Consider the following 12419-nt stretch of genomic DNA (forward strand, 5'->3'; position numbering starts at 1 on the left):
GTCCAGTTGATCAGCCCTAATTTGGCTGCTGTGTCACAATTTTGGAAGGCCCGTAGGCTAAAAGTAGAGTACACACACTTTGCCTGCATAAGCTTCCAAATTCAATCCCTTGTAATAAATAAAATCCTCTGCTTGAGACCCTGGATGGTTGTCCCTAGCAGAGCACAGAGCTAGGTGGGCCAATGATCTGATGGTGTATGCAAAGGATCTTCATGTGTTTGCGTGGCTAAGCTCATGCTTTGCACACCAAAGTTCCCAGACTCAGTTCCTGAAATTTCCAGTTGAAAAATTATGCCTCTATCAGGGCTGGAGATCTCCTGACAGCCAGAGTAAGCATTACTGGGCTAAATGGAGCAATACACTGACTCAGTGGATGGCAACTTCATATATGATCTATTAAACTGAACTGACAACCCACATTAATGTTATTGAACTTGAACCATTCTCCTTGTGCTATTTACTTTAATAGGACTGGCGCCCTGTCCCTAAACATTTGCTCTAAGATACCTTGCCTGGGACGCCATGATACAGTGTTTTTTGAGGTCACCCTATCCTGTTTTAAACACGTACATGTTGCTGAATCAAATGTTATGATCAGAATGCAAACCAACTTATAAGTAAGGGCTATGACTTAACTTCTTTGTGGATCTGAATTTCCCAAAGTGGCTGAATCACTTGGGCCAAATGGGTTGTATCTTCGTCTGAGACACAACAGGTGACTAATGCATACTGTGGGCTCGTAATATGGGAACTTACATTGAGTGGGAATCCACAGTTAGTATTTCATATCACTCCACAGACATTTGCTTGCTCATTCACCTGGGTGAGAAACAACTCTTTCTGGGCAATTAGCTGATGAGACTGACCACTCAAGAGGCCCATTATGCTCACAAAGTTACAAGGGAATGGGTAGTATGCTGCAAACAGTTTTGATGGAATGGTGCATTTATACTGGTCTTCAAAGCTTTTTAAATATATTAATGAAGGAATGTGGGGGGAGGGGGGAAAGAAGGGATGTCTACTTTTCCAAATTCTCCAGCTAGAAGGCCCACGTGCTGCCATCACACTAAGCCAAACCATGGCTCAGTGCAAACACAAGGCTCCAGGAGTGGAGGTTCTTTCAGTTATATGGGCTGAGTCTTAGTCATGAAAATCATAATATTGGGACAAGAGGACAAATAAACAATTAAGCATGATGACTCCCAGAGCGCAGATTGCAGCAGCTTTGCTCCTTCCGGCTTCCTTTTTTCTGCTGTGCCATGCTGAGATAAGTCATTGTTTGCCTTAGCATGTCATACAAACTCCGGCCCGTGTTTTAGCTCTCACAAAAAAGCACAAACCATAGGACAAACATTAGTTACAGCTGTGGTTAGTTTGGAGAGAGTTAAATCATGAGCCTGGGCTTCAACAACATGGTAGACTACCAGTAAACTATGGCTTAGCTCAGCAGTACAGCAGCAGAACGACTAGGAAAGAGTGAAAAAGCTGCCATTTCCTCGCTGGAAGTCTGCTTGCTCATGTGCTCGTGCTAAGCCACGGTTTAGCTTAGTGTGATGTGCGAAACAGGCCCTTGTCTTGACTTGCAAAGGGATATATTGTCTCCTGTCCCAGTATTATGATGTTCATGATTAAGGCAAAGACCTTGTAATAGAAACTGCATACTAATTCCCAATTTGCCTCAGCCTCTATTTCCCTTCCCTTTATCTGCTGTTGCCCTTGTGTCAATTTTTAGATTGTAAGCTCAGCAGGGCAGGGCCCTGTCCCACTGGGCAAGAATGAACAACTAAATAAATCATCCTTCTCATCAAAAACTGCGATGTTGAAAATGCCCTAGATGGTTATTTTTTAAAAGAAGTTCTTCAGGTTCTAGATCTAGAAAGCTTATGGCAGCATTAAAAGCCCTATCACTACACAGATTTAATTTTAGCCGGTGAAACTCAGATGAGGCAGCAAGTTAAAGAAGGATGATCACATTAATCAAACACACACACACACACACACACACACACACACACACAAACTCCTATTTTTTCCCCAATTCAGTGGAATTATCGACCTTGTTCTTGATCTTTCGTCTAACTCTTTTCAGTGCTTTCTCCTCTGCTTTGGTGAGAGGCAGCTTGGTTGGGATGGGATAGCCCTCAGCAATCAGGGTACGTTTCTCCTCCTCGGTTAGGAGCAGGGGTCCCGAGGTCCCTTGTAATTTCTGTAAGTGAAAAGGAAAAGCAGCAACATTTTCAGAATTCATATCAACAACCCCATCCCTAACTTTCCCCTGCAAAAAGAAGGGCCTTTGGGGTTGATATACTGCTTTTTTGCGGGGGGAGCAGCATTCCTCATTACCACAACCCAAAGGCCTAACTACAAGTTACATTAATGGCTTTGCATCGTGAAACTCCAACTCTTCAGGCAATCTGAGAACTGTAAAATCTAAGGCAACAACAAAACCCCCATGCGTGTGGCAGAGGTCAGTGTAAATGCCTCTTGGCTGTCTCCTAGCACAGAGCTGGGTCATGGAGCCTGAGCTTCCACAGACGCTGCCTGCCATGAACCAGGATTGGTTCTATGTTTATGACAATAGTTTATTCTCTTGCTAACTATGCTGTTTTAAATGTGCATTTTATATTTGACTTCCTTTAGTACCGTTTTCTTTAGAAATGTTTTAAATGTTTTTTTATTTTTTTTACCGCGTTAAATGTGCATTCTGTACTTTACCTCCATTGTAATGTTTTATTTTGAAATCTTTAAGGTAAGATTTTAGTTTCCCGTCAATTATGTTGCTTTGAATGTATACTTTATGTTTAACTTTTTTTCTGTTTTGTTTTTTTCTGTTATGTTTTATTTGATGTTTTAATTTTTAATATTGTAAACCACTTTGCGATTTTCCCCCTTAAAGATATAACACTGTATAGAAGTGAAATGAATATGAATAATAAGTAAGTCCCTTAAAATAGCTCCTTCGCCAGTAGTTATGGATTATTTCAGCATCATGCTGATGGATGAATCTGCCAATTTCACTTTCTTATTTTTTCAATCTTAAGTCCAGCTTACCCCATTTCTACATTAGTAAAAGGTAAAGGTACCCCTGCCTGTACAGGCCAGTCTTGACAGACTCTAGGGTTGTGCGCTCATCTCACTCTAGAGGCCGGGAGCTAGCACTGTCTGCAGACACTTCCGGGTCACGTGGCCAGCGTGACGAAGCTGCTCTGGCGAGCCAGCACCAGCGCAGCACACGGAAACGTCGTTTACCTTCCCGCTATAAAGCGGTACCTATTTATCTACTTGTACCCGGGGGTGCTTTCAAACTGCTAGGTGGGCAGGAGCTGGGACCGAACGACGGGAGCGCACCCCGCTGTGGGGATTCGAACCGCCGACCATGCGATCGGCAAGTCCTAGGCGCTGAGGTTTTACCCACAGTGCCACCCGCGTCCCTGCAGTTTGCAATTAAAAAAAACATTTTGCACAAAAAACCATACAATTGTTTTGTGTGCATTTAAATGTACTTTTGTCTAGTACAGTCATACCTCGTGTTGTGTTAGATTCATGTTGCATCTTTTCGGCTTGCGAACGCAGCAGACCCGGAAGTGTATACTTCTGGGATTTGACGCGCATGCGTGCGCAGAAGCGGCACTCTAGTTATGGACTGGAATGGATCGAGTCTGTAACTAGAGGTACCACTGTATATGCATTTCTGCAAGCAAATTTTCCTGACTTTTTGCACAATATTTTAACTACTATGCACATTTTTAATATGCATATTTTGTTGGGAGAACTCCCATTACAAAATTCTGAGGAGTGTGAATTTCGAAGGGCAGCCGCATTTCCGTTTGTTCGTTGGTTCAGAAAGTGAAAATTAGGAAAGTTCACACTTAAAATGCAAACCATTTTGTTTTCTCCTCCATCCTTGTCACAATCCTGACCTGTCACACCTTCCCACTGTGCACCTTATTAGGGGATCACTGCCAAAAGCCACCCTGAACCTCGTGCTTCGAGCGAGGAGATGCCTTATGATTCACGACAGGAGCTCCCTGCTTACATGTGGTGCTGTGAGGAGAGGAGAAGAAGAGATTGCTGTGGAGGAGCGTGCAGTAGGGCGGACTGGGCTGGAGGGAGGGAGGGATCTTGGGCTCTGAGATCCGTCGCTGTCACTGCCATGGCTGCTGGGAGGAGTCGGTGGCATCTGCACCAGGTCATCTAATGTGGGAGATTCAAAGCAGAGGTTAACAGACAGTAACAGCACACTGAGTCATGGACAGCAAAGGAGAGAAAGTACAGTGGTACCTCGGGTTACATACGCTTCAGGTTACAGACTCTGCTAACCTGGAAGTAGTACCTCGGGTTAAGAACTTTGTTTCAGGATGAGAACAAAAATCCTGTGGCGGAGGCAGCGGGAGGCCCCATTAGCTAAAGTGGTGCTTCAGGTTAAGAACAGTTTCAGGTTAAGAACGGACCTCCAGAACGAATTAAGTTCTTAACCCGAGGTACCACTGTATTTGGTGAGAGAAGAGTGCGAACAAAGGAGTGTTTCCAGGTGACATTGAGACATGGAACTGTTCTGGGAACAACAAGGCAGTAAGAAAGAGACAACGCATATTAGGAGAATCATAGAATTATAGGCGTGAAAGGGACTGTGAGGGTCATCTAGTTTAACCCCCTGCAATGCAGGAATCTTTTGCCCAATGTAGGGCTTGAACCCATGACCCTAAAAAACCAGGGAAGGTTACATGAAGACAACAACACTACAATATTTCGCTGAACACAGATTTTTAAATGAAGCAGGAATAAATTAAGCTAGGAGGACTGCTTTGTGAGCTCTGGCAATAACGGTGTATTAAGGCTCATGAGAGAGGTTTGCGCTAAATCGTGGGGTGAATATTTTATTGTCTCCTACGCAACAGGTCCCAGGTTCAGTTCCTGGCATCACCAGCTAAAAGGATCTCCCACACAAAGACAGACTTCCAGCAAGATCTTGGAGAGCTCCTGCCAGTCAAGTAAACATAAATGGTATAGATGGTTCATTGCCATGACAATATAATATGGTGGCCTTCATATGAATCTTTGGTGTTGCCCACATCAAGGTCCTAAATGAGAAATAAATATTTGAGATATGTTGCCTTTTGATACAATATGCAGCTTGGCTCATTTGCTTGATTCATCTGAAGCAAATTGTTCTGTGCACACCATTATGCACAGGGCATGTTGTGATCTGTATTGTGTGGCGCAATTTGACAAGGGGCTGATAGATTAATATTCCTATCTTTGTGCAGTGGTTTGGACTTGTTTTCATGTGGTACTGTGAGCTCTATGATCCTATCAATGCAAGCAAACTTTGATTATCTTGAGACAGCAGTAAATCGGGGACTTCCGGGTTAGCGCGAACGGCTAATGGCGGATTCCCTCCGAGCTCCGGAGGGAATCGGCTCTGCTGAAGATGGGTCTTGCCGTGCCGGCGACACGGGGACCCTCAGAAACCGCAGGCGCGGAAGCCTGCGGACTTGGTGACTTGGTGGGCACCTTAAGCGCCCTCCCCGACCCACGAAGAGCCTTTTTAAAGGCTACGGAGAGGGTACGGAGAGTGGCGTGGTGCTGAGAGTAGACCGCTACTTCAGTGGAGCGAAGCCGCAAGCCATGGCCGGAGAGCACTGACTTTCTTCCCAAAATTTGGACTGGATAACAAAGGACCCGTGAGTAGTGGAATTTGGACTTTAAAAAATTTTTATCCTTTGAATTCGGCACGACCGGGGGATGTGTTAAAGGGAAGTCCGCACCCCCTCTACTTATAGACGATTTAAAGCAAGGAACGGAGAATTAAGGCGGAATGAATACTGTTTTGATGATTTAAAAGTTTTTCACAAATTTGATAGAAGAAGATTTTGTGCTGGAGAGAAAGGGAGGAACTTTGGAACTTTGTGTGTAATCCCCCCAAAACCCAGGAGTGTCCTGTTTGGGTGCCGGAGGAAGAAGTGAAAGGAGTTTGACAGCTGTCAAAGAAGCTGTCAAACGGGCGGACAAAGTAAAGAATTTTGTTATTTAACAACTCTCTGAATTAAAGGTGATACATTTGAACTGAGGCGATTGGAAACAAAGTACTGATAATAACAAAGTAACAGATTATTGGAAAAGGACTACTAAATAACTGAAAGCCCCCTAGGGGGATTTAGTGACATTACAATGGCTGCAGAGGGAAAATTACTGGCGGAGATAGAAAAAATGTTCTTTCTCGTGGGAATCCTGCAAGAGCAGAGTATGGCTCTGAGTAAAGTATTTATGACCTTGAATTCTGAAACAAACAACTCTGCTGAATGCACAAAGGAGACATATGACAAAAACTCTGCAGCTGAGCAGGAAGAGATGCCTTTGGAATTGACAGAGAAGAAAGAAGGAGTGCAGACACTACAAGTGGAAAATATCAACCAGGAATCTACATTGTTAGAGTACGAGCAAGAAGACCTTTGGATTACAAACCTGCGAAAGATGAGAAAGAAGAAGAGGGAAGTCCCTGGAGTACTTGGAATATTAAAACTAAAAAGAATAAAGCAACATGATTGGGACTTTCCTCTTGAGTATGGAAAAGTAGATGATCCTTCGCAGCAAACACTTTTTAACATTCTGGATGAAAGAAAATATGATGTGACTCTGACTGAACTCCTTCGGGGTCTTAGGACCAACAAAGAGGACTACCAATATAGTTGGCAGAGAGGGACTGACAGAGAATCAGACGCCTCGGACGTGAGGAATCCGGGCTAAGAACTATTTTTTGTTTGTTTTTTTGGACATTTGTTTGGGAAGGGACAGAAACCGGGGCAGGGGGGGGAGAGAGAATAGAACTATAAAATGTTATGATTTGTTTTATTTGGTCAATGTGACCTATAATTAATATAATAAAGGGAAAATTTGTGGAAGGGAAGTTAGATCGACCTTAAAAAAAAAAAAAGAAATTAATGATTATAAGAGAATTGGATAAGTTGAATATAGATAAACAAAAAGAATTAAATTTTTAAAAGTAATATGAATATGCTTAAGAGGTTAGGTAAGAACTTGCTGAATTAATTATTGGAACTGGGATGTAAGAGGAGGGGGTGGGGGGAAGTCAATGAAAGTGGGTAAAGAAAATTAGGGTATGTAATTGTATTTGTGTGTTTTTGTCTTTGTGTGTGTGTTTGTTGTTATAAAATGTAAAAACCCAATAAAAATTATTTTTTTAAAAAAAAAAGAGACAGCAGTAAATCTTTGGTCTGGGGTGCAAGCTTGAGCCACTTGGACTAAGCACCAAAATAACTGGATTCTTGATGATGATTTGTTGTGATTGCTATTCATTCACATTGTTCCATCAGTGATGCACAAATCAATTTACCAAATTCAGTAAGATGGATATCTGAATTCAAACCCAGATAAAGGGGGAAATGAATCAAGGAAAGGAATGGCGGGGGTGGGGGGAAACCACTCTTTGTTCTGTAATGTTTGGGGATGTAGAGCATACGGATGGCTTTCCAGCTCCTCTGAGTAATTGGTTCCACTGCAGAACTGCTCCATTTTGCTGCTCTTAGCATCGCTTGCCAGCCTCAGCTATTTAGCTTTCCTGATGCCATCTTTACAAATCTGAGCTGCTCATCCTTGGTGGCCTGTTCCTCTTCCCATTGCTTATGCATGTCCTTTTTTATTTTCATTTCTGCAGTAAGCTTTTTGTGCTGTCGCAGTGTCTTTTTAAGATGCCTCCCACTGGAATAATTTGTAGCCTTATCAACTCCATCTTTAGGAACTCCCACCCATCCTGGCATCCTTTCCCCCCTAGTATCTCTAGTCATAAATTCTTAGCCATCAAAGCCTATTACAACCAGTTTTTCTGAAGCCCAATGTGAACACGCTCATCTTTAACTTTACATGAGATCATGAATTCCATTGTGTGACAGTCATTCTCTCCCCCTCCCCCAATTCCTTTGGACAAGTTACCGTATTTTTCGCCCTATAGGGCGCACCGGCCCATAGGGCACACCTAGTTTTTTTTGGGGGGGGGGAATAAAGGGAAAAAATTATTTCCCCCCCCCAGCCCCCAGAACAGGCTGCTATCCACAAGCTATCCACTCCCGCCGGGCTCTCTAGGCTTGCGGATAGCTTCCTGAAGCCTGGAGAGCGAGAGGGGTTGGTGCGCACCGATGCCTCTCACTCTCCAGGCTTCAGTGAAAGCCTGCCTTCGCCCCATAGGACGCACACACATTTCCCCTTCATTTTTGGAGGGGAAAAAGTGCGTCTTATAGGGCGAAATACGGTATATTCTTCAATTGCTTATTTCCCATCATGAGAGTTGTCCGAACAAGAAGTCTTCTGGAACATACTCCCCTTGTACCTTCCGCCAAACCTGGATTTGTTAGATGCTGCCTCTCCTCCTTATTTAACGGACTGCTGATGGAAGATGCTGAGCTTGCTAAAAGTCACATTTCAAAAGACGCCTGTTCTGCGAGGGTAAATAATGAGCTGAGCATTTAAGAGGGTCTAATATTTTGTGTGAAGCATTGCTTGCTTACTTGAATATGAGTGCTTAGTGCCTAGGGGGAGGATATTACATTTTAGAGCAAATAAATAAATGTGCTCATTTGTTCTGAGCAGACCCCTCTGTGGTATGCTAATGACTGCCAAGCTGCATTCTTGATGTCATTACCCTTCTGGAAACAAAACTGAGATCCTTTACAGTGATACCAGACGCATGAGAACTGGCACCATACGCTAATATCCTTCTAATGGCTTGCCACTAAATGTCCTATACAAAATGAAACAAAAAACCCTCAAAATGTCTGATTGTGAGACAAGCCCTGCTGGATCAGACCAAAGGCCCCTCTGTTCCGGCATTCCGCTTCTCAGAGTGTTCAACCAGATGCCTATGGGAAGCCCAGAAGCAGGACTGCTATTCAGAGGCAAAGCGACTCTGATCCCAGAGACAGAATACAGAACAGAGCTGGGGAACCTGTAGCCCTCCAGATGTGGTTGGACTCCAGCTCCCACTGACTCCAGTAGAAGTTGGAGTCCAACAACATCTGGAAGGCTAAAGGTCCCCCATCCCCAATATAGAACATAGCTATCATGATTTAATAACCATTGCTAGCCTTTGCTGCCAGGATTTGCCTAATCCTTTTCTAAAGTCATCAAAGCCAATGGTCATCACTACATCTTGTGGTAGCAAATCCCATAATCTATGTATGGTGAAGAAGTATATCTCTGTTCAGCACCTGTTTAAAACATTTTTGTTTAGGCAAGTTTATTTAGACATGTATTTTAATCTGTTTTTACTTGCTGTTGATTTCAATTATCCTTTGAATGTTTTAAAACACCTGTTTTTAGCTGTCTTCTATTGATAATTTTAATGTGGCTTTGTAAACCACTTAGAGGTGTTATTTCAATTCAGTAGTATATACATTTTGTTTTTTTAAAAATAGTTGTTGTTTTTAGCAAGGGGTTGTATACCTTTCTCTTGGTGAGCTACCCACCCCAAACAATAAGCAGCCTGCTGAGAAACAGCATTGGCATCTCAGCCAGCTAAAGGTTTTCCCAAGCTCCAGGCACACTGGCATTTGCATTTCACAGGTACACTGTTTAGTCAGTGCCATGCGACTATGAGAAAACCCACTAAGAGAGGCATAGCACTGCTAGTTGGAGAAAGTACACACAGGCACAAGACTCATGAAATCACTAATACTCAGAGAACTCAAGTACTTGTGCCCTGTTAACAATTGTTTCTTGCAATCTCATTAGGTTAGTTTAGCAGCATCAGCAGATTACAAGTGAATCCCACACATCCATAGCTGACATCACTCATAGTAACCTTTTGGGGCTGGGGGAGGAGAGAGAGATGCTTTAGAAGCTTGTGCTAATGGGTTGGTGGAGGATCCACTCTGCAAAAGATAGTTTTTTAAATTAATGAGGCTGGAGGGCTGATGAAAGCGACTTGTAACTATTTTCTTACCTGTTGGTACATTTAGAAATTGGTTCACCTCTCTGGGTTCAGCTTTGATTATAGGTTGGGGCATCATTTCTATGGGAGCCTGTATGAAAGAATGCAGAATGCAACAGTTTGATTTTGCAAAGGCAATTCTTGCATGACTCTACCCTGCAGATTAAGAGGTTGCTTTACCATGCAATGTAGACTCACAAGGGGCAAAACATCATACTGCAGCCCATCATTTGCTTCTTATCATTTACTCTGGCCTTTGATAGTTAAGGTTTTTTTATGCAGGACACACCTCTTCTGCTGAATGTATATCATTCTGCTCCATTTCGGTTCAGTTTTACAGTTTTTATAATTGTAATGGTTTTAGCTACTTCTATAATTGTATAGAAAGGGACGCGGATGGCGCTGTGGGTTAAACCACAGAGCCTAGGACTTGCCAATCAGAAGGTCGGCAGTTCGAATCCCCACGATGGGGTGAGCTCCCATTGCTCAGTCCCTGCTCCTGCCAACCTAGCAGTTCGAAAGCACGTCAAAGTGCAAGTAGATAAATAGGTACTGCTCCGGTGGGAAGGTAAACGGTGTTTCCATGCGCTACTCTGGTTCGCCAGAAGCAGCTTAGTCATGCTGGCTACATGACCCGGAAGCTGTACGCCGGCTCCCTCGGCCAATAAAGTGAGATGAGCGCTGCAACCCCAGAGTCGGTCACGACTGGACCTAATGGTCAGGGGTCCCTTTACCTATAATTGTATATTTTATTGTTACCTGTCCTGAGACCTTATAATGACAGGCAGGTAAGAAACCATATGAATGAATGAATGAATGAATGAATGAATGAATGAATGAATGAATAGGTGGGTTCATTCTGAGACCATACAGCTCTGCACAGGCATGGTGTGATTTCTGACACCCTTCTGGGTGCCACTGAGGCCTGGCAGGCAATTTGAGCTGGGATGCAACTACCAAGGACCAGAATTCTCCGGAAAAATCATGTGATTCTGAAGGACTAATCCCATGCTTGCTGTATGTGTCATGTTTCCTCATTCTGCACAGCTTGAAAAGAAGTTAACCCAAAGGCCAGGGTTACTTTTCTTTTGTAGCAGACAGCTATAAAGACTGATGGCCAGGGCTGGGGAACTTGTGGACCTCCAGATGTTGCTGAAATACAGTTCCCATTATGCCTGACCACCCTGGCTGGGACTAATGGGAGGTCCCTGCACTAGAGTATCCCTCTGGACTTCCAGGCTGGTTCCTTGCCTGCCTGCTGCCTCTTCTGCTTTGGGCACTTGCCACCTCTCCAGCCATTAGAAGCTGGACTTTTTCAGCAGTTGCGTATTGTCCATGAAAAGCCTTTTGAGCTATCATTGAGCTATGGAGCCTTCTAAATGCATGGTAAGAGTGCAGAAGGTACAGGTCAGTTGGTAGCTAACCTGCTCTGAAACAAAACTTATAGTGAATACCAGCATGCCCTGTGACTACAGCCATAATCCTTCTTGCTTTGATGACAATTATTTCTCAGCCCTCCAGTTCCCCCTTCTTCTCCATCTTATCAGCTTGCATACCAAAAGCCAGCTGCTCAAAGACAAGCAAAAACTTTTTAAAAAAATTAAAGTTGTCTCCAGGGAAGTCACAATTCAAAACAAGAGTGTTTTGCCAAGGGAGAGTGAGCATCATGCAGGTGTGCTGCCAGGGTGCACGGCGCAGGTGGCATTCACTTTATGGACAGAATCATATTTGTCATTACCTCCTCTCTTCTCAAGCTGCTTAAAAAAATCCATTTAAACTTTTCCTCCACATTCTCTCCCTCTCTTTTGATCTGTTGTAATCTGAGCTGGGAGTATTTGCACAGCCTTTGGAGATAGAGAATAGCCTCTACTGTTCTCTGGGCCTTCTGCAGGACCACTCAACAGCTGCTTCTGATCAAATGAGATGAAGAGTTAACAGGAACAGCACTTAGTTCCCAGCTGCACCAATGCGAATCCTCTTACCAGCATCCCTTTCCCACCAAAGGCATACACACATACACACACACAAAACATTAAACAGACATATTTCACACTGCCTCATACTGTAAACACAGCTCAGGGAGGGAGCTTGGTATGGCTGTCAACTACACACACGCGCCACATGGATCTGCATTTGCAGGCCCAGGGAGTTCAAGCTGTGTAAACAGAGAAGGAAGTTTGTGTATATGTTTGGCTTGAGTAGCTGGCTTGTTGCATCCAGTTTCCCTTACCCACCATAAGTGAAAGGAAGATAACCCACGCTAGGCTTTGCAACAGATCAGGGCGATCACTCACTTTATTCCAGACAAGAAGAAGAACTGCAGGCCAGGGTTGGGGAACCTATGGTTCTCCCAATGGTACTGGACTACAGCTCCTATCATTCCTGACAATTGGCCATGTTGGCCAGGATTGATGGGAACTGGAGTCCAACACCATCTATGGAGCTACAGGTTCCTTACCCCTGTTGTAGGTAATGT

The 12419-nt window shown here is 43.7% G+C and overlaps 1 protein-coding gene across 1 annotated transcript in view; it reads right to left on the reverse strand.

The window, feature by feature from the left end:
• CREB3L1 (cAMP responsive element binding protein 3 like 1) overlaps nt 1-12419 on the reverse strand; it is a 90026-nt gene that overhangs the window by 19867 nt on the left and 57740 nt on the right. Inside the window, exons 4-6 of the mRNA XM_081835393.1 lie at nt 9956-10034; nt 4037-4194; nt 2057-2206 (exon numbers count right to left, since the gene is read on the reverse strand). Of these exons, the coding sequence (XP_081691519.1) occupies nt 2057-2206; nt 4037-4194; nt 9956-10034 (387 nt within the window). The remainder of the gene's footprint in view (nt 1-2056; nt 2207-4036; nt 4195-9955; nt 10035-12419) is intronic.

Source organism: Podarcis erhardii (assembly GCF_964252035.2).
Source record: "Podarcis erhardii genome assembly, chromosome: 1".
NCBI lineage: Eukaryota > Metazoa > Chordata > Lepidosauria > Squamata > Lacertidae > Podarcis > Podarcis erhardii.